The sequence below is a fragment of the Schistocerca nitens genome, chromosome 5, assembly GCF_023898315.1.
Source record: "Schistocerca nitens isolate TAMUIC-IGC-003100 chromosome 5, iqSchNite1.1, whole genome shotgun sequence".
In the NCBI taxonomy this organism is placed as follows: Eukaryota; Metazoa; Arthropoda; class Insecta; order Orthoptera; family Acrididae; genus Schistocerca; species Schistocerca nitens.
The window spans coordinates 693,066,227-693,094,213 of NC_064618.1; the positions used below are offsets into that span (position 1 = coordinate 693,066,227).

Sequence of the window (27,987 nt, forward strand, 5' to 3'; positions counted from 1 at the left end):
TGTGCCAAAGCAGAGTTACTAAACACAGCCTTCCGAAACGCGTCCACAGAAGAAGATAAAGTAAATATTCCAGAATTCGAATCGAGAACAGCTGCCAACATGAGTACCGTAGATGTAAATATGCTGGGAGTAGTGAAGCGACTTAAATCACTTAATAAAAGCAAGTCTTCTGGTCCAGACTGTATACCAATTAGGTTCCTTTCAGAGTATGCTGATGCATTAGCTCCATGCTTAATAACCACATACAACTGTTCGCTCGACGAAGATGCGTACCCAAAGACTGGAAAGTTGCACAGGTTTCACCACTATTCAAGAAAGGTAGTAGGAGTAATTCACTTCATTACAGGCCCATATCGTTTAAGTCGACATGCAGCAGGATTTTAGAACATATATTGTGTTGGGACATTATGAATTACCTCGAAGAAAGCGATCTATTGACGCACAGTCAACATGGGTTTAGAAAACATCGTTCTTGGGAAGCACAACTAGCTCTTAATTCACATGAAGTGTTGAGTGCTATTGACAAGGGATTTCAGATCGATTCCGTATTTCTGGATTTCGGGAAGGCTTTTAACACTGTACTACACAAGCGGCTTGTAGTGAAATTGCGTGCTTATGGAATATCGTCACAGTTATGTGACTGGATTTGTGATTTCCTGTCAGGGAGGTCACAATTCGTAGTAATTGAAGGAAAGTCATCGAGTAAAACAGAAGTGATTTCTGGCGTTCCCCAAGGCAGTGTTATAGTGCCTTTGCTGTTCCTTATCTATATAAACGATTTGGGAGACAATCTGAACAGCAGTCTTAGGTTGTTCGCAGATGACGCTGTCGTTTATCAATAAAGTCATCAGAAGATCAAAAAAATTGCAAAACGATTTAGAAAAGTTATCTGAATGTTGCGAAAATTGGCAGTTGACCAGAAATAACGAAAAGTGTGAGGTCATCCACATGAGTGGTAAATGGAATTCGTTAAACTTCGGTTACACGATAAATCAGTTTAATCTAAAAGCCGTAAATTCAACTAAATATCAAGGAATTACAATTACGAACAACCTGAAAAGGAAGGAACACACAGAAAATGTTGTGGGGAAGGCTAACCAAAGACTGCGTTTTATCGGCAGAAAATGTAACAGATCTACTAAGGAGACTGCCTACACTACTCTTGTCCGTCCTCTTTTAGAATACTGCTACGCGGTGTGGGATCCCTACCAGATAGGACTGACGGAGTGCATCGAAAAAGTTCAAAAGAGGGCAGCACATTTTGTATTATCGTGAAATATGGGAGAGAGTGTCACAGAAATGATACAGGATTTGGGGTGGACATAATTAAAAGAAAGGCGTTTTTCGTTGCAGCGGAATCTTCTCAAGAAATTCCAATCGCCAACTTTCTCCTCCGAATCTGATAATATTTTGTTGACACAAACCTACATTGGGAGAAACGATCACCACGATAAAATAAGGAGAATCAGAGCTCATACGGAAAGATATAGGTGTTCGTTCTTTCCGCGCGCTGTGTGACATTGGAGTAATAGAGAATTGTAAAGGTGGTTCGATGAACCCTCTGTCAGGCACTTAAATGTGATATCCAGAATATCGATGTAGATGTAGACAGTTAATTACAATTCTGTCATTTAACAGGACCAACTATTTCTATAGTAGTCAACGTATTGTTATGGCGTCTCATTGATGCGTTATCGCATAAAATGAGTGTGTCGGATTATGCCATTCGATATGCGAAGGTTGACCACAAGCGTTTCTTCGCCTACACCGATGGAATAAAAAAAGATGCTGCAGCAGCATGCAGTACCTGTATATGACTGCCATTCTTACAAAAAATTTCAGGAAATCGCAGGAACATTGAGTGATTACTGACAAAAGATGCGTAGATTGTTTGTTTATGACAATATACATAGCAATACAAATGTTATTTCAATTTCTCAACATTAATTTTTATAGAACAAATGTAGATCCTTGTAGATTATTCACTTTTTGCTTTGTTTTACTGAAAATCGCTGTTGAATTTTTATAAAGTAATAAAAGCATGATTAAATTTACTTAACGTATTCAGAGGTATCACTTTCTACAACAGTCACATACAAAGCGGTGTTTTCCTGCAGGTAAAGTTAATGCACTAGCCTCTTACGTGAAAAGAAAAAATGAGATTACGCTGGTCCTTCGAACCGAGTCGTTGAAGATTCAGATCGCGTTTGAGATATGTCTGCATGAGAACAGGATGCATAAAAAGTATGTCTTTGACAAACATTCGTACTCTGCGCTGCCTCGTGCTCGACTTCTAAACTAAACTTTTATACATGTCGAGGTACTTATTGATACAGGAAAGAATACATGGAAAATACACTGGCTGCAAATACAGGAGATGGGTCTGCAAATGATTTTCCGGATGCCTTTCTTAGCTTTCTGAAGTTTGAGGTGAATTTGAGCACGTTGGCTGCCACCAATATGTTGACGAAGCGGGCCACCTTATCTGATAACTTACTCGTATCACTATGCTCCCATTGTAACATGTTGTGGAACACGTATCTATAAGTTCATTTATAGCACCTGAAGTCGTCATGTCGTTTTGATGACCATGGAGTATATAAACCATTTCTTGACACTGAACTTTTTAGTTGAGGCAGTCCTTGTCTCTAAACTCGTACAGCCACCAGAATGAAGACAAGGGCAGCGAACAAGAGTGAGCCTGCAAAACAAGAAAAGCGTTTCAGTTTCAAAAATATTAATGGTCTCAGTGTGTCAAGATGAGCTACAAACAAGATGAGAACCATTGCGGCTGATTGGAGAGCACATCATGACAAATGTGAGTCGTTTAGACATTCCCCCTGGTGTTATCTTTGTCCTAATGCTCAGGTTATTTGCTTTATTTTATCTATTGACCTTTAGCTTACGCCATACCACTACCTTATTCGTACAACTAATACAGAAATTTGACTACTTGTAAAGTACTACTGTTACTGTGTGTTTTTTACACATAGCCAATCCCAATATTATAGTGAAACGACTTAACATCGCCTTCCAATACTATATTGTGAAAGTGGAAGAAGGTCATATGTGCTGTCATTCAGTTTTAGTTGGTTTTCGTTTCAAGTTATACATCGTCTTATTCTATTTGCAGCTACCAGTTCCGACAAAAGTGAGAGCACCAAACTACTTATGACTTAACAAAAAAAGGAAAAAATAACAGGCTATGTTAAACAGAGAAGTCTAACTTTCCATGTTTATTTGCACTTTTTAAATATACGCATTGTAAATTACAGGTTTCGATGAGTGTCTTAAACTATCTTCAGCTACTGTAAGCGACGGTAAAAAAGCAAAGAAGTTCTATTTGTTACTAATGAAGGAATTAAAGCAACAACAATGTAATATTTCCTAAATGAAGAAGCGGAACGACCAGATAAGCCCTTAGTAATAAATGTAGTTTATTAAACAGTTATCATGCCAAAGAATCACAGAAGAAACTTGGTAAATATTATGAGCTATATACGAGTGTACGAGTATCGTGAATCTTGAGAAGTTACAATGAGAGAATAATAATAACGTTTGACTCACGGTAGTTATTCTAAACAGTAGTCAACCAAGTCATACAAATAGTTGGAATTAAGTATGGGTTGAAATATGAAATGGAACGACCACGTTGACTCAGTGAAGTCTTGGAATTCTTATGAGGTTGGAGTAGGCCTACATGATAACGGACTGCGTTTTGCCTGCAGCATTACACGGCAGCCCGGGGAGTTACCTTGCAGCGTACGTTCTGCATCTAACCTGTTTACCTCCCATCGTACTTTTACACTATAGTGAGCGCAATTACCTAAATTGTTCAGTGTGTGCTGCGTTAGTGATTGCCTTCTCCTAGCTTATTTCTTGCTTTCTTATTTTCGGTTTTTAAGCGCAGAATGCTCAATTTCAGTAGTCTTCATTCTCTTTATGGGCTTACCTAATCATATATTGCTGGGTATTGATGTTGTGTGGGACTGTAGGGGGCATTTTATCGTTGTTGACAAAACAGCTGCAAGGTGCTTTAGCTGTTTATCATAGGCTGCAAGCTATATCCCTGGGTCGCAGCCTTGGCGAGGCATCACGGCATGTGCGACGACGTCACATGGGATCATTTCTGCTGTGCCATCTGCATCTTATGGCTCTCTTGCCCTGCTCCATGGATAGTCAACGGGCTGTTCATGTTATGTGTCCCTGGGCGGAAGGGATTGGCCATATTACACTCCCCGTATGTCCCAATTTAAATACGACCCATAGCCTGTTGCCGAAAAGACAGTTGGAGCTGTCTTATCTGTTGACACTGATTATGTTCTTAGAAGATTGGGCGCTCCACCACTAGACCAGTTATAAAGCCACTCAGAATGCTGTCGCCTCCAGACCGATGTGAATCTGACTTGATTTATTGATATCCAATATGTAGTCTCGATAGGAGAAGAAGACACCTAGGGAAATTATTAACTTCAAGTTATATAGATTGCTAGAAATTTATTATGAGTGAAAGATCTCTGGGACTGTGACCTAAAGTCTCATATGAAGAAAGGCCAAGTCTAGAGTCAGAGTCAGTAGCAGTCTACAACTGTTCCATTCACTCAGATTACAATGCTTTCCGGCCAAAAGAAATAGTACCAAAAACGGCCAAGTCTCAGAGACACTGGCTCCTCGTCTGGAAAACGACAAGAACTATCTTGAGTCTGTTTTCTCCTCCAGTTTCAATGTCATACCCCACTCCTCCCCTCCCCTCCTCCTTCGGGGAGAAGGATTACTTCGACTGGCGTTTGATGACCTCTTGACACATCCCTATCTCAGCATTTTGTTTTCTATTACATCTTGTGATCTCGATTCCTTGAGTAGTGCTGGTTCAGTGAGTTTAACTATCTTGAGTGTCTGGTTTATACTCTGGCATCCAGGTAGTGTAAGCAGTTACTCATCATTTACTTGAATAGTTCCCAAAACACTGTGAGAATTTCTTTATTTTAAGGTTCCAGCAGCTGATCTGCAGCTATCAACTGTCAATACAGAGCACGTATGCTAATTATTGAAGGGGCGTATTTTTCTTATGTTCGACTATTACTCCTCAACTATTAGAACGCAGCGTACACGTACACGCGTGAATATTTCAGAGCTTGTGCCTTATGCCTCAACGCTTAGTTAAGGCACGCTGGAGCCTCTTCAAGTGTCCACGCGTCTGTATATTATCCAAAGAATTGGTTTCCCTTTCGTTAGTATGTCGTTACTACCTGTGACTGGTGTTGGCTTTCGTCTGAGGAACTAGGAGGCTACTCCGGCGGCTGCTGAAGCTGCTGGATGCATATGGCTACAAGTCATGATTTAACTTCAACACCAATGTAAACATGTGCTGTGTTTTCTGAAATATCTATATAACAACAAATAGACGGTACGCTCTTTCGATTCAGATATCAGACAAGTCGAATTTGAAGGCTTCAATGCAGCCATACCCAATGAAAGTAGAACACGTGGTTAAATAGATTGTTTTAAACATTAGATGGTTCATACGACGACCTTTTCGTATAGTGACTTTCCGCCTTAAAAACCATACATCGTTAATTGACTACAAACGAAGCTACTTGATAAAAGACAGACCATAGTACTTGATGGATAAATTTTAGATGCTATATCGGTTGCACAAAAGCGCATATCCCTTTTTCTCTGGTCATAGATCTCTTCTGCGTGACTGGACAACCGCCTAGCTATTCCAGGCTTTGAGGATGGATGTGGGATAAATTCACGTTCGTACTGATTACATCACTGAAAGTCAATGAATTATAAGTTTACGAAATACGTTTGGGGTTCGCAGATGATTGGTTTTTTAACTATTTTTGGCGTTACCGAAGGAATTACATTAATAAATTAGACACTAAAATTAGTTGATGAGTTTTGGTATTTGAGCAGAAGAATAAGTGACCGTAGTCAAAGTAGAGAGGTCACAAAATGTAGACCGGCAATAGCATTTCTCAAATCATCCTGACTATCGCCCGCAATACGGCCACGGTCTGCTGTGCTATTTCTTTTTACAGCAGGACATCTTCGGTTGTCATCCGTGGCACCCTGACAGCACAGCGGTACGTTGACGATATTCTACGCCCCGTTTTGTTGCCCTTTATGGCAAGCCATCCTGGGCTTACATTTCCGCAAGATAGCCGATCGCGTTGGCCGACCGGTTCTAGGCGCTTCAGTTCGGAACCACGCGGCTGCTAAGGTCGCAGGTTCGAATCCTGCCTCGGGCATGGATGTGTGTGATGTCCTTAGCTTAGTTAGGTTTAAGTAGTTCTAAGTCTAGGGGACTGATGACCTCAGATGTTAAGTCCCATAGTGCTTGGATCCATTTAAACCATTTCCGCAAGATAACGCCCTCTCATACACTACAAGAGTTTCTATTGCTTGTCTTCGTGCTTGCCAAACCATACCTTGGCCAGCAGAATCAACAGATCACTACCCACTTGAGATCGTTTGAAGCGTTAAGGACAGGGACCTCGCACCAGCTCATGATTTTGATGATCTAATGCACCAGCTGGACAGAATAATTTGGCATGCTATCCCTCAGAAGTTCGTCCAGCAACTCTATCACTCAATGCCAAGCCGAATAACTGCTTGCAAGCGCCAGAGGTGGAGCAACGAATTATTGATTTGCTCAATTTGTGAAACTCTTTTTCCTGAATAAATCATCCAATTTTTTTCGAATTGTAATTATTTGTTTGTCTGTACATGTACATCCCATCTACCGACTTCCGTCCCATTCGGCTAATTCCTTTATGGGGCGTTGTTTTTCTTGTCTTAGATGGTTCAAATGGCTCTGAGCACTATGGGACTTAACATCTATGGTCATCAGCCCCCTAGAACTTAGAACTACTTAAACCTAACTAACCTAAGGACATCACACAACACCCAGTCATCACGAGGCAGAGAAAATCCCTGACCCCGCCGGGAATCGAACCCGGGAGTGGGAAGCGAGAACGCTACCGCACGACCACGAGCTGTGGACTCTTGTCTTAGAGTGTATGTTAATGCGTCCCTCCATGAAACTCCGTAAACGCATAAGGAATAAAATAAATATATACATGTCCCCTCCGTTAGCTGAGTTCCCAGTGCGTCAGACTGCCATATAGCAAGCCCAAGTTCAGTTCCCGGCCGGATCGGAGGTTTTCTCCGGTTGGGGACTCAGTCCTCTATTGCCTCCCTCATTATTTCTTCATCATTGACACGCAGGTCGCCCAACGTGCCGTCAACTGAAAAGACTTACAACTCGCCGGCCGAACTTCCCTAGGTGGGGACTCCCGGGCATCAATACCAGAGGGTCATTTCATTTATTCCGGGAGTATACAAGGAATAACAAATTATTACTGTAATAACATATTAATTTCTGTTTTTTATTCTTTGTGAATTAATCCATGTAATTAAAATCAACGTAATGATGTCTGGCAACAGACTTCTTCAAAAGAGGCCAAACAGTAAGAAACTCTGTGTATCTTTCTCTGTAAAACAAACGAATTGTTGTACATCATTTATTCTCGCCGTATTTAGGTGTCTTTTATCGTCTGTTTGTTGTAACGTAAGCATCCATGTTTCTGAATACTGTAATTTTGTCTTAAAAAGAGCGTTCTGTTATGATTGTGTATGTGGCATTCATTTAAAATATTAGACCTGGTTATGTTGCATGTGATTAACTATAATTTTGCACGGATTTTTGGATTTTCTAAGAGATCCTAGAGAAGGAATTGGTGACGAATTGTTCTAGGGTATAACGACCGAACCCATTACTTGTTTCTTCGTTATTTACAAGGTGGGGCACTTAAATCCGGCCGGCCGCTGTGGTCCAGCGGTTCTAGACGCTTCAGTCGGGAACCACGCGGCTGCTACGGTCGCAGGTTCGAATCCTGCCTCGGGCGTGGATGTGTGTGTGATGTCCTTAGGTTCTAAGTCTAGGGGACTGATGACCTCAGATGTTAAGTACCACAGTGCTTAGAGCCATTAGAACCATTTTTGAGAAATCAGGACAAATTTGAATTTTTCGCCATATTGTAGTTCCGCTGGAGATCGCGTTTGGCATTATTGAAAGCCATTAGTATCTAGTAACCAGTCAGAACCCCAAAATGGCCGAGATGTTACGGACAAGTACAGAGTACAACCGAAGAGCAGCGATTATGGAAGGTCTTCGCGCTGGGCGTTCGCCCACTGAAATAGTTCGATTCTTCGGGTACCAGGCATTAACTGTTTACAATGTTGTGTCCAAGTATAATGCTTCGGAGAAGTCTGGGAAAGGTTCCGGTAACCCGGCGAGGAAACCTCTTTCAAGGAAACGCGTGTCACCAATTGCAGCGGCCGGCCGCGGTGGTCTAGCGTTTCTAGGCGCTCAGTCCGGAATCGCGCGACTGCTACGGTCGCAGGTTCGAATCCTGCCTCGGGCATGGATGTGTGTGATGTCCTTAGGTTAGTTAGGTTTAAGTAGTTCTAAGTTCTAGGGGACTGATGACCACAGATGTTAAGTCCCATAGTGCTCAGAGCTATTTGAACCATTTTTGAACCAATTGCAGCAGTCATAGTAAACGCTCAGGCGCTCATTTCGGAGGACGCGGGGCAATCGCTGAGGAAACTAGCGTCAGTATTGAATGTCAGGCAGCGCACAATGCGTCAGATGGCAGAGGAGGACCTCATACGAGCCATTTAGTTCAAAACTGGCTCTCGAGTAAAGCTTACATGTTCTGGTCAAAGGAATTCTGACTCCCGAATAGCCCGAACCTGAAACCCCTTGACGATCGTAGTCGAAAGAATTATCAACAAAACGAGGCATCCTAAAGTCGCATCTCTACGCGCCGCTATCTAAGCAACATTCGCGAATATGGACAGCGATGTTGAGTGCGTGCGATAGCTTCAGGACAAGATTGGAGGAGGTCATTGCGGCTGAAGGGGGTTACAATGAGTAATGTTACTCTTGAAGGCTACCACTACTTATATGTAAAACGATTTTCTTTTCATTTGTATTTTGTTTTAATAAATTTGCTTTTTAAAAAAGTTTCATTTGTCCGGATTTAAGCGCCGCACCCTGTACAGTGTATCACTAAAGAGAACTTCCCCGAGATTAATTACCTGATCATTTCTTTTAGTTCTTTGCGCATATTTTACAGGTAAGAATCTTTTTTAGGTTATCGGTCAGTTGCAGTCGCTTCACTGGCTTGATGTGTCGTGCCAAAACAAAATCAACAGTTGACAACCTGAAATATTATGTGAACGTGTAAGTATCATTTTTAACAGCAATCAGGGATTCTATTTAACTGGAATTTGTATCAGTTTTGAAATACTTGGACGTTTCTTTCGCTAGTCACGGTGTTACATTATAAGCAATATTTTAATAATCGTATTGTATAATTTCCGTGACATATTTGGAAAATTTTCGTTTAAAATATCGCAGGCAGTTTTGTAGTAAATCCAAGAGTGAAACGCTTCATGTGCTACAGGAGAATGTTGAAGAGTTGATGGGTAGATTAGGTAACTAACGAGGAGGTACCGAATCAAAGAGAGGAAAAAAGAAACTTATGGCACAACTAGACGAAAAGAAGGGACCGACTGACAGGACACATCCTGAGCCATCAAGTAGTCACCGATTTGGTAATGAATAGAATTTTGGGGGTAAAAACTATGGAGGGAAATTAAGGGATCATTACGTTAAGCCGGTTCAGTTGGATGTAGGCTGCAGTAGTTATACGGAGATGAAGAGGCTTGCACAGGATAGAGTAACGTGGAGAGCTGTATCAACCCATCCTTCAGATTGAAGACCGAACAACAATAACAACTTATGACAATCACAGACTGGGTTTCAAATGATAAATGTTGTCGGAAGCTTTCGTCTGCAGTGTTTTATGCCACACCAATTGGAACAGACTCCAGAACTCCGCCAGCCACTTTGATCTTCTGCATCATGACTTATTACACTGTGTGATCCATATGAATACCCGAACCCCTTGAGGCGTATGATAACAGTCGCTTCGTCTCACCAACGTAAACAAGATTGCAGTCGTGGCTAACCTCAACCTCGTGTCCTATGCAGCTTGTCGATCACAAGAGCAGTAGTGTGAAAGTTACGACTTCCTTCCATTTCTCGGAAATGGAGGTGACTGCTCTACTAATTCAGCTACTGCTTCAAAAAGTGCCATCCATAAGCGTTGTAAAAGGAGTCGGGTCAGATATCTGCTGTGCTAGTACCATTTACCCGCGTTTTTATTACATTCATATTATCCCTAAAGAACGTTTGCCTTTATACTTACATATTTTATCTAATTTTGCCAACACGTTTCTTATGAAATATATATGTAAGGAATACTAACACGGTCTTTGCCTCATTCCAGTGGCACATGGGTAGGATACCCAAAGCACTAGTTTAATAGATGATATCTGTCTTTGGCAGAAAAAGTTATTGTTTGGCAACTTCAAAGTTAAGACTGCAAACCTATTCTGAAGTCTCCATCGTATATTCGCGGGTTGGCCTTAAGGTGAACATAAGAAAGATTAGTCAAAAAATGGAGGCGTAGTGTTTCCGCGTTCCATTCGCGAACAGAAGAGGAAAACAGTTGCTCGTTCCTCTCTTTTAAAAGACAACCCTCTATCACTTCGTCAAATACGCCAGAGATGTCAGACCGGCTGTTTCGCGTATCTTGTTGTTGTTATAGTTTTTAGTTCGGAGACTGATCTGATGCTGCTCTCTTCCCTCCACTACGAAACCGACGATTCCTTGATGTCTCAAGATATGTGTTATGGACAATATGTTCTTTAAGACAAGCTGTGCCATAAATTTCTTTTCTAACCATTTCGGTTCATTACTTCCACATTCGATCAACCTGTCCGATTCTCAGTGTTATTCTGCACCACCACATTTTAAAAGCGTCTATTTTCTTCTTATCTGGACTGCTAATCGTTCAGGTTTCACTATATATAGACGGCCATAAGAGTCAGAGTAAGCAGTTAAACAAGCTTTTGTGTGGGAAAGGAAATCTGGGAAAGTCAGTCGAAGGGTATACCTCACTTTCTGGGATTGTTGACGGGCGGTGTGCCGGTCGGAGTGGCCGAGCGGTTCTAGGCGCTACAATGTGGCACCGCGCGACCGCTACGGTCGCAGGTTCGAATCCTGCCTCGGGCATAGATGTGTGTGATGTCCTTAGGTTTAAGTAGTTCTAAGTTCTAGGGGACTGATGACCACAGAAGTTAAGTCCCATAGTGCTCAGAGCCATTTGAACCATTTTGAACGGGCGGTGTATGACCCTTACCTTTAAATTGACCATTGTTAATGACACCAAGCGCCGACGAATTGTCGACGACTTCCGTTTCTTCGGGCCAGTCTTCCTTGATGAAATCGGCCGCCCTCTCGGCCAACATGACGATGGACGAGATGGGGTTGGAGTTGGGTATGTACGGGAAGACAGAAGCGTCGACGACGCGCAGCCCAGCCACGCCGTGCACCCGGAAGCGCGGGTCTACGACGGCGGAGTCGTCGGTGGCGGGCCCCATCTTGCAGGTGCCCCCCTGGTGGTTCTCGGCGCCGGTGCTGTAGCGCACCACGCACGCCCAGTACTCGTCTGACGCGAACTCGTAGTCCTCGCAGCCGGCCGTCACCGTCGTGTCGAGCTCGAAGCCCCAGCGTTGCATCGCCTCCGTCCGTGTCATGTTGATCACCAACTTGATGCCCTCGACCAGTATGTCCACGTCGATCTGCTCAGAGAGATAGTTGGGTCGGAAAATCGGGTAGTCGAGAGGGTCGGTGCTGCGTAGTTTCATATAACCTTTACTGCGTGGCATGATGTTAGTAGGTCGCGCATCGATGTAACGGCGACCGCAGTCGACGCCCACGTCACCGCTGGAGCATTCTTCTGGCAGACCCGATCGGGAACAAGCTGCATTGAAGCCGTCAAAGAAGATCTGCAGGTCGGGCACGCCGTCGGTGGCGTACTTTGAAAGCATGAAGCCTGTCGTCTGTGTCAGACCTGTGCCTGTCATCGGACCAGTGCGGTTGCTAATGAAGTCTTGCAGCACCTCTGTGGTCAGTGTTTGGTAGGAGGTGTCATTTATGAAAAAGGCCACGAAACCAGACACGTGATTGTGCAGATTCTGGCCGACAGACAAGTTCTTCAGCACTGTGATGCCCAAGTCCTCGAGGTCCGCCTGTGGCCCGACACCAGAAAGCATGAGTATCTGTGGAGATCCGATGGCTCCTGCGCTTAGGATGACTTCCTTATTGGCCATTACTGTATGTAGGTTGTTCTCACTATCCAGAAATTCTACGCCAGTCGCTGTCAAAGTTTCAGGGTCGATAAGAACTCTGGTCACATGCGCGTTTATACCAGTGTAGAGTTTGGGATTATTGGCAGCCGCGGGCCTGAGATACAGTCTGGGTGTACTTCCTCGAAGACTGTCTTTCACCATCATCTGCGCTATGGCGACACCCGTTTGGTTGCTGCCGCAGAGGTCTCCCGTGCGGTAGCCGAGCTCTATTCCCGCCTCCACGATGGTCTCAGAGAGCAGCGGGTGGCTGGCGAAGCGCTGCACCACGAGCGGTCCTTCTGTGCCGTGGTACCCTTCCTCCAATTGGTCGGCCTCCAGGTTGTTTTCCGCTTTAATAAAGTAGGGCAGCACGTCATCGTAGCCCCAGCCTTCGTTGCCAGCTGCTTCCCACCCGTCGTAGATGCTGCGGTGCGCCCGGGTGTACATCATGCCTTGTATGCTGCCAGTTCCAGAGACCATCTTGCCCCGCGGCCAGCTGCAGACGCCGCCTGTACCGAGGCAGGCCTGCTCCTGCACGTCGGTCGTGTAGTTCCAGTCAAGCACCGTGTTCTCCGCTGCGACTGCGAATGCCTGCAGAAAATAAAAGGTGATGCAGTTTGTTGATTACGCTCCACTCTAACGCAAAACTCCACAAAAAGTAGTTATTTTAAAAATCTGTATGTACTTATTAAGCTGAACACGTAGAAAATGTCTCTTCATACTACACTCTGAAGATTCGGCAGAAAGTCGCCAGGTAGATTTCGGTTTCCCGGTAACTGAGTGGTCAGCTTCCTAACGGGCCCGGGTTCGATTCCCGGCTGGGTCGGAGATTTTCTCCGCTCAGGGACTGGGTTTTGTGTTGTCCTAATCATCATCATTTCATCCCCATCGACGCGCAAGTCGCCGAAGTGCCGTCCAATCGAAAGACTTGCACCAGGCGAGCGGTCTACCCGACTGGAGGCCCTCGTCACACGCCATTTATTTATTTATTCCTAAAAGACTTTCGAACTTGTCCTAATGTCAACTGATAACAAAGACACGATCGTAAATGAGTAATATTAAATACTGTACTGCTTCGCAGGATTCTTGACCGATATAGGACAAACGGTACTTTTGATGGACTGGTGCTTATCAAGAAGGAAACTAACTTCAGGTAACGAGATAAGCATGAGTGTTAGAGCCGCTCGTGTATTTAGTACATCAGGTTATTAACTTAAAGGTGGCACCCTTAACGTTTCATGAACAAGATCAAGAAACAAGGTTTTCCAGAAGTGTTAGTATTTCATTATGAAGTTGACATAATTTTCTGTCTACCGATACCTTGAAGCAACTGTAAACAAACCAGGTGCTTCTTTTAAAATATTTTGTGAACTTTGAAAATCAACAGTATAATGATGTGATACTTGCTAAAGTCTGTTGTGGAACTTTATACGAAAACAAAATGAAGACCCCCCCCCCTCCCCAACCACAATTTGCAAGTGCGGGTTTATTTGCTTCTATTACTATATAAACATTGGTTAATACGGCAGAATATGCGCTGTGCCGTTTGACTTCGGATTTTGCACATTTCTCGTCTTTTTTGTGAAAATTTCTACAGGAAACCTGCAAGTTACGAGTTTTAATAATATATTCGCCTCTCCGGTTATTTGCACTTGAGGAAGGACTTGCATCTGTGCCTTCACCTGTTTATGAAACATAAACGGTGTCATATTTTTTGTTCACGTTGTAAATTGGACTAATGTCCAAAAGTTGAGCATGATCTAGAAGTGGAGGAAAACTAGAGAGAGAGAAAAGGCAATCAAAATGATGTCAACATTTCTCCACAAAGATGAGGTGCGTGTTCATAAGGAAGGACTACTCTGTCTTCGAATTGTCACGCTATTCAAAGGCAGAAGTGCATTAGAAACGTAATATATCAGCTCTGCAGAATAACTTCTTCATGAATGTCGCAAAGTAATGCGACACATATGCCAGTGTTTCCCTCTTTTACAAGGTACAAATCGCTGACACCTTGAAGCAAGTCAGTCTCAGCTGTGATGAATGAATCACTAAATTTCATGTCATGTGTTTGTAGACGGCTTCGAGATGGAGGGAACGTTCGCTCTATATAAACCGGGAATAACCACTCCACAATGGGACCGATTTTCGGCCTCAGCAGCACGGCGAATTCCATTGGTATCTGCAGGAATGGTCTACAGAAAACACAGCTGGCTCAGATATTGCATTGTGCGATAAACTGTGAAAGTGACTCAGAGAAGCAAGCTCATATGCCTCTCAACCGGTAATATAAGTCCAGATTACAAAGGCGGGCCTGCGTATCATGGAACCAAAAACATCAAGATACTACCAGGAATTTTCTTTCCACAAATGAATCCACCTAAAGTTTGCGGAATGAATCTAGTCACAATTTTCTATGGAGGGAAAGTGGTGAAGTGACAAAGGAGGAAGAATAGGACTGAAGATTAGTATGGGATTTCGAGAAGGATGACGAATAAGTTCGGCCTTACTTTCTTTAGATGACCCTTCCAAGTATTTATTGGAGACAGTTTAGGAAAAGCATCAAAGACAAAATTTGATGTCCGGACGGTGTTTGACCTCCAGTCCTTCGGAATGCGAAATCAATGTGTTAAACACTACACCATCTGAGTAGCGGGTACAATTACAGGAAAATAGTAGAAAGAGATCAACTACTGTGTGAAAGAGATCTGATGTAGCTAGGCTTCATGGGGCGAGGACGTAGACAGATCCACCTTACAAAAGATGGAGAGGCGAGCAGCTGCAACCAACCGCGTGGCTTTTCAAACTTGTAGTTGGTCCTGACTTCCGGTTTATGAAAGTTATTGTCCGTCTGAATCCAACTGTTCTGGTGGTTGAATGTTGTACAGAAGAAGAACATTGTTCTCGGAGGTCTCCGACTCTAAATCTTGCAGAGTACGTCTGGAACACGATGGTAAGAAGAACTGCACGTACCAGCCTCCAGCCGTTCTTCAGTCCTCTGTGATGGTTTTCTTAAGGATGCCAAAGCTTTTTAATCACTTCATAACCAACCATCCATGTGGCGATTACGCATGTCTGGCAATTAGTGGTAACCAATGCAAATATTGTTTCGCTGTTGTACAAAAGATTTTCTACTTCTGTTACTTTAAAAATAAATTGTGTCTTCGGTTTCAAAACTGTGCACTCAGCGCTGAGACTGAAATGCTTCAAGATGTGACGTTGTTGCTTGGAAATCGGGATCCAGCAGCATATCTGTGGCATTACATTGCAGTATTTATGAAGAAGCTACTCTTTACTCAGTCGAAGCGCCACTGCATTACCACCTTTCTAACGCGCTGCATTCTTTATCTTTGGATCACGTGCTAATGCGAAGATATCGTATTCTTCCCTATGCATATGCACGATGTCAAGTTTTGAATAAATGTCTCAATTATCCATATCATAGTTAACTTTTGTACACTACTGTATTGTGCAGCGCGAACACAAATATGCTACCAATAATGTTTCATAAACGAGTTAAGATATCGAAGCAACGTTTCCTTCGAGTAGAAACGCACGGAGGGGCAAATAATTTCCTGTGTGGTTAATTCTGGTAACTGGCAGGTTTTCAGAGAAAATTTTCGCAGAAAACGAGATATGTGTAAAATATAAAGGCTATGGTAGGCAGCGTAGAGCAGTTTCTGCACCAGTGTACAACGTTTATGTGACGATGGAAGTAAAGATGCACTGAGGCAGTAGATATTGTCTTTTTCTAATTGTTCCGTTTAAAGACATTTTAGTTGCTTAAAACTTATGTGAATCAATCACATAGCGAAATATCATCATTTGTCGAAAACTTTGTTCCCTGATGTTTATACATTATTAGGGATGTACTCGTGTAACGACTAGCATTATACCTAGTGGTTATAATTAAACTTTCCCTAATAAATGAAAAGCACTAGTTTGCTTTTGTTTTACAGTATTACTTTTATTGTGTTAACCGGTTTTCGGCTTACAAGGCCATCTTCAGACATTTACTGAGTATTGTCACCAAAAAACGTTACAATGTTTGTAAACAACATTAGAAGAGAAGTTACACGTCTACACTGAAGCAGAAACATACAGTAAGTAACATCTTTGACAGTGCGGTGGTAATGCCATGTAAAAAGTAAAAAAAACTGAACAGTAAATAAATAAAAAATAAAAACGGAGTAGACAGGAAAGAACTTTAACACAAAATAGGAACAGCATGCCTACATAAAAGTTTTTATTTATAAGCAAAACTAATAAAATAAAATAAAAATTAGTTCTTGACAAGGCTACTCCAGAAGGTATAAAACATGGAGAGTGATTTATCATAATGTTGTTCTACCAAGAGCCGACGGAAGATTCAGTTAACATGATGAACTTTCCACGTTATAACACGGCAACTAGTTACCGTACGAGTATCAAATCTGGAAGCATTAACGTCAAGGACACGGGGAAGAGAAATAATGCAGAATCAGTTCAATTGAAACACTTTTAATGTGCTGCTACGGTACACCATACCACTACATACCAGTACCATTACTACTACAAAAGGAGTTCAGTATGGTGCTCGTCAGTGTCCAGAAGAGTCTGAAAGCGCAGGATTGCATTCGAAGGATGTCCGTGTGTATACTGGCTACCTCTCTGGCTAATTCGATCGTTTCGAAATGTGTTTCGGAGAAGCACGTGAACTTTACGAGCGATGTGCGATGATGTCCCGTCTTGCAGCGCCAGCTGGTGTGGCCGAGCGGTTCTAGCCGCTTTAGTCTGGAACCGCGCGACCGTTACGGTCGCAGGTTCGAATCCTGCCTCGGGCATGGATGGGTGTGATGTCCTTAGGTTAGTTAGGTTTAAGTAGTTTTAAGTTCTAGAGGACTGACGACCTGCTATGTTAAGTCCCATAGTGCTCAGAGCCATTTGAACCCATCTTGCATGAAAAGTGTTGAATTCAATGCGCCTGTCTCCTGTGGGGTGGATATGACATGCTGGCGAAGCATATCGCAATAGCGCTGGCCTGTCACACTGCACGTCTTTGGTCCTTGGGCGCCAGCCTGTTCAAAAAAGAATGGGACGATGATGAACGTAGCCGGTGAAGCCACACAAAACGGTGACACGTTCACCATACAGAGGAACTTCATCACAGTAACTGGAGGTGAAGATCCCCACACGAGGCAATTCTGTGTGTTCGCCTTACCCGTCAGAGAAAAATGAGCTTCGTCCGTCCGTATGATGGTCCACGGCCAGCCTTCGTCAGTTTCAATCCTTGCGAGAAAGCGGAGAAAGAAGTGAACACATCGTTGTGCGTCCTGTGGTGCAAGCTACTGTGCGATATGGATCTTGTACGGATACCATTTGAGAATGGTTCGAAGCACCGTCCGTACATGGGACCACGGTACGTTCAACTGTCGTGACAGGGCACAAGCACTGCCTGACGGTCGGGAATTGCGCGGAGCGTTGTCTGCCATAGCAAGAGCGATTTCATCAACCACCTGTGGCCTCTTCCCGGAGGGACGACCAGTTCTCCAGGTGATTCGGAAAGTGGACCCTTCCGTAATCCTTTCAGCAAGCGATATTCCACAAGTGCAGCTGCAGTATTACTGTTGTTTTGGTAACAGAGTTTCATCAATAACGCCCTGCTCCTTTTGTCGAAGTGCTCTGGACTGGTCAGGTATGTGAGAATATGAATCACGATGACTGATCACGGCACCTGATGGTCATAGTTGGAACTGGACTGTGGCGCTGTGACACATGGAAATCATGCACCTCATACTCTGGACATTAATGGGTTCAAATGGCTCTCAGCACTATGGGACTTAACATCTGAGGTCATCAGTCCCCTAGAACTTAGAACTACTTAATCCTAACTAACCTAAGGACATCACACACATCCATGCCCGAGGCAGGATTCGAACCTGCGACCGTAGCGGTCGCGCGGCTCCATATTGAAGCGCCTAGAACCGCTCGGCCACTCCGGCCGGCTCTGGACATTAATGCTACCAAGTTTGGTACTCGTACGGTAATTAGGTTCCGTGTTATAACGTATTAAATTCATAAAATTTAATTATAACTACACGGTACACAGAACTCATTATTGGCTATGTCAAATAAGCTTGTGGCATAAGTAACAGTTGATCGAAGTGCGTGTTGGCTTTTGTTCCTCAACACTTTTGCGAAACAGTCGCATGCTTAAAACTACACCGTGTCTCTGTTCCGAACTGAAGAAAAGTCGCCTTTTAAGAATCTAGGACAACAAAATTTGCGTGAAAGTCTTCTTTCAGTTGCATCTTTAGGATGTTTTCATACCAAATATCTTGTAATTACACTTTTTCTCGCTTTTAGTTCTACCGACAACTTGTTTAAGATATAAGCTTGTAGTGCCTGATTATTCTTAAAATTGCGACACTAGTGCACAAAAGACTTAACAGGAGGTGTGAGCAAGAATCTTAGATTGTTCAACGGCGACGCTGGGCCCGACAGCAAAGTCATCAACAGATGTAGAAGTAACTTCGGGCGTACTCCAGGGAAGCGTGTAGGGTTCCTTGCTATTCATGTTGTAAATTAACGATCTTGCGGACATTATTAATAGTAACGACAAACTTTTCGCAGATGCACTTGTCTACATGAAATACAGTCTGAACGGAACTGTAGAAATGGTCAGTCAGACCTTGATAAGATTTCAAAATGGTATATGACTGGCAGCTTGCTTTAAATGTTCAAAAATTTAAAATTGTGCAATTCACAGAAACCCATAGTACCCAATAAAATAATATTAGTGAGCCACAGCTGGATTTGTAAACTAATACTAATACTTGGACGTACCACTTAGTAGGAACATGAAGTGGAAGGATCACATAGGCTCAGTCGCGGTTTCTTGGTAGAATACTGGGGAAATACAATCAGTCTACAAACGACATTGCTCATCCTACCCATCCTGGAATACTCGTCAAGTGTACAAACGACATTGCTCATCCTACCCATCCTGGAATACTCGTCAAGTGTGTGGGACCCATACCAGATAGGACTAGCAGGTGATTTTGAACGTACACAGAGAAGGGCAGCACGAGTGGTCACAGGTTTGTTTGACCCGCGGGAGGGTGTCACTAATATGTTGAAAGAACTGAACTGGCAAACTCTTGAAGCCTGACGTAAACTCCCCGTGGAAGATCTACTAATAAAGTTTCAAGAACCAGCTTTAAATGATGACTCTAGGAATACACTACATATCGCTCCCATAGGACTTTAAGGATCAGAGTATATTAATTACAGCACACACAGAGGCATTTAAACAATCATTCTTCCCACGCTTCATACTTAAATGGAACGGCAAGGAGCTGTAACAACCGGTACCGTGGGATGTACTCCGAGCGGTAGACTTCACCTAAGTTCGCAGATTATTGATGTAGGTGTAGATGTAGATTATCGCTGGATAAATGGGCACCAAGCAAAATAAGTTTCCGGTTGATGTAGCGAATGGCCTTAAATGTGGAGGAAGAAGAGTCAAAATACAACTACATTTTTTAGAGTATTAATGGTAAACTTCTGCTTTCATTCAATTTATACAATTACATACATTCTCCGCGAACCACCGTAGGTTGCATGGTGGAGGGTGCAGCGTACCACTATTGTTCCACTCGCTAATAGAGCGAGGGAAAATCGACTGTCTAAAAGCCTCCTTACGAGACCTAATTCTTCACGTCTCATCTTCGTGACCCTTCCGCAAATGTCCGTTGGCGGGGGTAGGATCATCCTACAGTCAGTCTCAAATGCCGGTTCTCTAAATTTCCCCAGTACTGTCTCGCGATAAGAGCTTCATCTTCCGTCCACGGATTTCCATTTGAGTTCACGAAGCATCTCAGTAATACTTGAGTATTGACGGAACCTACCGGTAACAAATCTGAAAGCACGCCACAGAATTATTTCGATGTCAAAGGCTCAGTTTATGTACAGTGGGGGTCAGTGAAGTGAAACGGAAAGAAGAGAAGGATTTCTGGTCAGATGAGTATAGAGTAATATCAAAAACAGCAGAAAATGATGTAACGGTAATAGGACTCGTTACGAATAGGAAGGTAGGGCAGAGAGAGTGTTACTGTCAACAATTTGGTGATAGGGTTGTTCTCATCAGAATCGACAGCCAGATATGGGAAGATTTTACCTAGATTACATCTCGGTCAGACAGAGGTTCCGAAATCAGATACTGGATTGTAAGGCGTCCCAGGAGCAGATATGGACTCAGATCACAATGTAGTAATGATGAAGAGATGGCTGAAATTTAAGAGATTAATCACGAAGAATCAGTACGCCTCCGTGCTAAGGAATGACGAGATACTCTTATAGTTCTTTAAGGCCATAGATACAGCAGTAAGGAATATCTCATTAGGCAGCACAGTTGAAGAGGAATGGACGTCTCTGAAAAGGGTAACTACAGAAATTGGAAATAAAAACATATACACAAAGAAGTTAACTGCGACGAAACGATGGGTAACAGAAGAAATACTTCAGTAAATCGATGGAAGAAGGAAGTACAAAAATTTTGAGGGAAATTCAGGAGTACAGAAATACATATCGCTGAGGAATGAAACAAATAGGAAGTGCAGGGAAGCTAAGACGAAATGGCTGCATGAAAACTGTAAAGAAATGGAAAAAGAAGTGATTGTCGGAAGGACTGACTCAACATATAGGAAAGCCAAAATAACCTTCGGTGAAATTAAAAGCAAAGGTGGTAACATTAAGAATGCAACGGGAATTTCTCTGTTAAATGCAGAGGAGAGAGCGGATAGGTGTAAAGAGTACATTGAAGGCCTCTGTGAGAGGGAAGATTTGTCTGATGTGATAGAAAAAGCAACAGGAGTCGATTTAGAAGAGACAGGGTATCCAGTATTAGAACCACAATTTAAGAGAGCTTTGGAGGGCTTAAGATCAAATAAGTCAGAAGGCACAGACAACACTCCATCAGAATTTCTAAAATCATAAGGGGAAGTGGGAGCAAAAGACTATTCACGTTGGTGTGTAGAATATATGAGTCTGGTGACATACCGTAATATTTTGAAGACTGCAAAAGCTGAAAAGTGCGAGAATTACCGCACAATCAGCTTAACATCCAAGTTGCTGACAGAATAATATACAGAAGAATTGGAAAGAAAATTGAGGATGTGTTAGATGGCGATCAGTTTGGTTTTAGGAAAGGTAAAGACAATAGAGAGCAATTTTGAAGTTGTGGTTGATAATGGAAACAGGGATAAAGAAAAATCAAGACACGTTCATAGGATTTGTCGACCTGGAAAAAGCTTTCGACAATGTGTAATGGTGGAAGATTTTCGAAATTTTGAGAAAAATACGGGTAAGCTATAAGGAGACATGGACAGTGTACAATATGTACAAGAGCCAAGAGGCAATGATAAGAATGGACGACCAAGAACGAAATACTCGGATTATAAGGGCTGTATGACGGGAATGTAGTCTCTCGTCCCTAATGTTCAATCTGTACGTCGAAGAAGCAGTGATGGAAGTAAAAGAAAGGTTCAGGAGTGGAATTAAAATTCAAGGGAAAGGATATCAATGATATGATTCGCAAGATGACATTATTATCCTCAGTGAAGTGAAGGAGAATTACATGATCTTATGGATGGAATGAACGGTCTAATGATACAGAATACGTATTGAGAATAAAATGAAGGAAGATAGAAGTAATGAGAAGTAGCAGAAATGAGAACAGCGAGGAACTTAAAATAAGGACATGAGGGAATGACTTCGATGGTACTAGGGGGAGCTGTAGAGGGCGAAACTGTCGAAGAAGACAGCGAATCGAATACATCCAGCAAATAACTGAGAGTACAGGTTGCAAGTGCTACTCTGAGATGAAGAGGTTGGCGCAGGAGAGGAATTTGTGGCGGGCCGCATCAAACCAGTCAGAAGACTGATGACTCAAAAAAAAGTAAATAAATAAAGAAAAAATGGTGAACCCAAACACCTAACACTCGAACAGTACTGCCTGCAGCTCGTGGTCGAGTGGTGCTGCCCTCCGTAATAAAAAAAAAACTGAGTTAACCGATCAACAACGAACTTAAACGGGTGTCTTACCACGTCCGCCTTTTCTATGCCCGGGGACTGGGTGTTTGTGTTGTCCTCATTATTTCATCATCATCATCATCATTCGTGATAGTGGCTAGACTGGACTGCGTAAAAAATTTGAGTGTGAAAAAATGGGGACTTTGTACAGGCGCTGATGATCGGCAGTTGAGCGCCCCACAAACCAATCATCATCATCGTCATCGAACAGTACACAAAAATGGCCCGCACTAATGTTCTATACTCCCATATCCTCTGTATATGAGCTACACTTTCTCAAAATGTTCCCACTAAAAGGATGCCGAGAATTCGCCTTCCCTACCACCAACCTGGCATGTTTATTCCATTTCATATCGTTTTGCAAACACTACGCCTAAATATTTAATAGAAGTGACTGTGCAAAACAGCACCCTACTAATTCTGTACTGGTACTTTACAGGTATTTTTTTCCTGCTCATCCGCATTAACTTATGTTTTTCTACATTTTATACATTTTTTTCTACATTTTCTACATTTTTCTACATTTTTAATTACAGAAACTAGAAGTTCTAAGTCATCTCGTGCATTCCCACAGTCAATCAACGACGACACCTTCCCGTTTTCCACAGCCTCATCAGCAAACAGCTCCCAAAACCAGACAATCTGATGTCCAGAACTAACATCTGACCACAACTTCTGTTTTCTTCATAAGGTTTTTGAATCACGTAGTTGATATTGAGTGTTAGAATGGATGAAGCGCTGTACTGAGGATGAGCGTTTTGTTTTCAGTTTTTGATAATCCAGAAGTAAACTATACGCCCTACAGAAAGGTGATTCCCTAGGAGACAGTCACAGACACCTACAGAACCTGTTGCTACAAATATCTAACGAAAATTATGACGAGTCCTGGCGGACGTGGTGAAAGACAGTTGTTGTATGTGGCGTAACAGATTCCGTATAAATTTTCACGTTTCTGATAAGTCTTCGTTGGAGGCAAACCCTACAACGTCATCGTATTCGCAGTTACCGATTTGAAGTACTACGACAGTTATAAGAGCCTTTCTGATGACACTGATTACCATTGTTCTTGTTTTAACATTTTGATTTTGTTGTTATTCCTATGTCTTTCAGCCAGAAAGCTGATTCAATGGAGCTCTCCATGTCATACAGTAGAGCGGCATGTCCACGAGTAGTATAATCACTGTTGTTTCCCTTTGCTTTCATCAGTCTGCAGTTACAACTTAGCAAGGCTGTCGTGAATGTTGCTACAAGGATACATCAGTCAATTCTCTAGACTGTTGCCGCTGTACGTACTGAAAAGATTCCTGTCCCTCTTCATGAAACATGTCAACCTTGTCTCTCCGCAGAAACCCCCAAGATGTGATTGCACCTACTGCATAGCTATCTGTATCACTGAAGCACGCCAATTACCCCACCATGGCACGGTCCATGAACATACTAAACCAAACGTTGACTGATCTCAACATCAAATTTTTTCCGAGAAGAGAAGTTTTCTCCTGCGGGACGATTTTGTAACATTTAGCAGTAACTTGGCGTCAGACGGATAGAAAGGAAGATTTGGGGGAGGGGGGGTTAACGTCTTGTTGATAATGAGATCAATTGAGATGGAAGATATACTCGGATGCAAAAAAGCTGTGGATGGAAATCGACCTTTTTCTTTTCAGAGGAATTATCTCAGCTTTCGTCTTTATCTATGTAGGGAAATCATGGAAAAATAGACATAGTTGGTCAGACAGACACTTGAATCTTACTCCTTCCAACTGCGAGTTCAATGCGTTACCCCCTACGCCCCCTTGCTCCGTTGACACTGGAAGGAACAAAATAAGAAAATTCCGAAAACGAGTGTAGGTTAGAATTTGTAAAAGTGATTAAAGCAGATTTTGGAATTAGCGGTGAAATGATTAATGCAAGAAAGAAAGATACTGAGGATAGTGTCAGACAGATTGATGACCAAAAAATAAAAAAGAACGGGAGGCACATCGTGATTTTCCACACCTTGTATGATTCTTTAATTTCTCTGGTGAATCACACACTACTTTGAAGCTTCATATTAAAACTGTGCCGGATCAGTGTTGGGACCTGGTAGTTTATCTTCTGCAGACAATGCTGTTATCAAAAGAGATATCCAGATACGTCATATGCGGACTCTGTTGCTGCCATTCCGTTTTGCTGCGATACCTATTTTTTGAGAAGTACTAGTGCAATAAGGTACGCAAATTAAGAAAGCAAATAAAAATAAAAAAGCCAGGAAGATTAATGTTAAATGGCCTGTCGAGAACGAGGTCGTCAGAGATGGAGCATAAGTTCGGATCAGGGAAGGATGGTCAAAAACATCGGCTGTGCCCTTTCAGAGGAACCGTCCCTCTGTCTTAGAGACATCACGGAAAATCTAAATCTGGATGGCAGACTGGGATTTGAAACATCGTCCTCCGGAATGTGAGTCCAGTGTCCTAACCACTGCGCTACACCGCTCGGTAATGAGATATGCAGAAGACCTTATGCGAAATTTGGATAAAGGGAGGATACGGGTACTGAAAAAACTAATGCTATAAGGGCTGGTGTGGCTGAATAGCACAGACAATTAGAACGGTGAAAGGGGAGGTTGTGGGTCTCAGTCTTTATCTGGCAGCTAGCTGTGATCAGATTAGAAATTTGGAATTTTAACAACTTAACTGTATGGGAGAATGTTGCACATGGAGGACAGTGTACCTAGGAACACGATTCTATAATCACGTGAAATAATGCGCGCTATAAACCCCCAAAACCAGTTTCTAGCATTTTCTTCTCGCGAGACATGTGGTTGTGTTTTATGCAGCGTTTGTAAACATTACGAATTCCACATATTAAACTCTAGTGTAATATATTAAAGCTATTTGTAGGATACTGTTAACTCTTCAGTTACAGAGTATTTTGGGGAGAAAATTCGGTATATGTGATCTGAGGTTTTCCCGGCGTACAGAAATCTTGAAAATTTCTCGTGTATTCAGCCGACGACGCTACCCGGCTGAATACCCGAGAAATTTTCAAAAAATTCTCTATATTTTGATAAGTAATTAAATGACGTGTGGGTGTCCAAGGCGTACTTTGTTTGTTGTGGACCTTCTTGTACCGTGAAACGGAAGAATGACCTCTGCCATGGTCTACGGCATCTTATCACGGTACGCGCGGCTCCCCCCGTCGGGAGTTCGATTCCTCCCTCGGGCCTGGGAGTGTGTGTTGTCCTTCGCGTAAGTTAAAGTTAGATTAAATAGTGCGTAAGCTTAGAGACCGATGACCTCAGCAGTTTGGTCCCATAAGACCTTACCTCAAATTTCCAAATGTTTTCCACGATATATGCAAATGAACTAATAATTTTACCTGTCTTGAAACCTGAAATATTTGTTGGTTTCCAGTAGCTTTTATTTCAGAATTTTTTAACTTGTAACTGGATTTTGATAGTACCTCTATTTAATTTGATTTCACTTACCGATTTTTTGAGTCTAGTAGAGTAATAATGTAACACAAAGACAATGAAGTACAATGTTGACAAGATTTTTCTTGACTGTAACACTTTTAAATTTGAATGGAATATTTTTTCCTAGGTAAATGACCACGTTAGAGCTTGGAACAGCTTTCCACATTTGGAAAAACCGTTCTTTCAGAGAAAGACTTCAGCACGCTTAAAATTAATACTACCATTTGAAAATGAAATAAGAAAATTGATTAATCTTCCCAGGTGCAAGGCCCTCTCCCGCACATTGGAAAGTACGGTTTGTTTGACAAGGAAAACCCTCTCTGTACACTTCGTCGTTGTTCTGAAGTTTTAGTACAAATTCTGAATCCTCTTGCACTACAAAGACTGACATATAATTCCGTTAACACATTCTGTCAGTTAGTAATAATTCTATGTCGATATGCACATTTACACTACTGGCCATTAAAATTGCTACACCACGAAGATGACGTGCTACAGACGCGAAATTTAACCGACAGGAAGAAGATGCTGTGATACGGAAATGATTAGCTTTTCAGAGCATTCACACAACGTTGGCGCCGGTGACACCTACAAGGTGCTGACATGAGGAAAGTTTCCAGCCGATTTCTCATACACAAACAGTAGCCTATCGCTATTGCGGTTTATCGTATCGCGACATTGCTGCTCGCGTTGGTCGGGATCCAATGACTGTTAGCAGAATATGGAATCGGTGGGTTCAGGAGGGTAATACGGAACGCCGTGCTGGATCCCGACGGCCTCGTGTCACTAGCAGTCGAGATGACAGGCATCTTATCCGCAAGGCTGTAACGGATCGTGCAGCCTCGTCTCGATCCCTGAGTCAACAGATGGGGACGTTTGCAAGACAACAACCATCTGCACGAACAGTTCGACGACGGTTGCAGCAGCACGGACTATCAGCTCGGAGAGCATGGCTGTGGTTACCCTTGACGCTGCATCACAGACAGGAGCGCCTGCGATGGTGCACTCAACGTCGAACCTGGGTGCACGAATGGCAAAACGTTATTTTATCGGAAGAATCCAGGTTCTGTTTACAGCATCATGATGGCCGCATCCGTGTTTGGCGACTTCGCGGTTAACGCACATTGGAAGCGTGTATTCGTCATCGCCGTACTGGCATATCACGCGGCGTGGTGGTATGAGGTGCCATTGGTTACACGTCTCGGTCACCTCTTGTTCGCATTGACGGCACATTGAACAGTGGACGTTACATTTCAGATGTGTTACGACCCGTGGCTCTACCCTTCATTCGATCCCTGCGAAACCCTACATTTCGGACTGATGACCATAGATGTTAAGTCGCATAGTGCTCAGAGCCATTTGAACCATTTGAACCCTACATTTCAGCAAGATAATGCACGACCGCATGTTGCAGGTCCTGTACGGAACTTTCTGGATATAGAAAATATTCGACTGCTTCCCTGGCCAGGACATTCTCCAGATCTCTCACCAATTGAGAACGTCTGGTCAATGGTGTGCGAGCAACTGGCTCGTCACAGTACGCCAGGCACTACTCGTGATGAACTGTGGTATCGTGTTGAACCTGCATGGGCAGCTGTACCTGTACACGCCAACCAAGGTCTGTTTGACTCAATGCCCAGGAGTATCAAGGCCGTTATTACGGCCAGAGGTGGTTGTTCTGGGTACTGATTTCTCAGGATCTATGCACCCAAATTGCGTGAAAATGTAATCACATGTCAGTTCTAGTATACTATATTTGTCCAATGAATACCCGTTTAGCATCTGCATTTCTTCTTGGTGCAGCTATTTTAATGGCCAGTAGTGTAGATGGAGATGAGTGGTTTAAGCGCGAGAGCTGGAGCACTGACCGGTATGAGGGTGGCGGTGGGCTCCTCGGGCCCCGCCTCCAGCAGCAGGACGGTCCAGTTCTGCCTCTCCGAGAGGCGGGCGGCGATTGCGGGGCCCGCGACGCCGGCGCCGACGACGATGAAGTCGACGGTGGGCGGGTCTCCCAGCTGCGGCAGCAGCAGCGGCGCGTCGCGGCCCGCGCGCCCGCACGGGTCGGCCACGTCGCAGCGCGTCCGCAGCACGTACTCCACCATCGACATGAAGAGCGCGAAGCCCGCGCCGCACGTCCCCGCCAGGAAGGCCGTGTCCTCGAACGCGCACTGGCAGCAGCTCACGTCCAT

The 27,987-nt window shown here is 43.2% G+C and overlaps 1 protein-coding gene across 1 annotated transcript; it reads right to left on the reverse strand.

Annotated features, from left to right (window-relative positions):
• Positions 1-1,975: 1,975 nt before the first annotated feature.
• Positions 1,976-27,987, reverse strand: LOC126260666 (glucose dehydrogenase [FAD, quinone]-like). Its single transcript, XM_049958002.1, has 3 exons — positions 27,667-27,987; positions 11,286-12,867; positions 1,976-2,701 (listed from the first exon to the last, which is right to left on the reverse strand). Exons 1-3 carry the CDS (start codon positions 27,985-27,987, stop codon positions 2,649-2,651), a joined length of 1,956 nt encoding a protein of 651 aa, XP_049813959.1. The 3' UTR covers positions 1,976-2,648.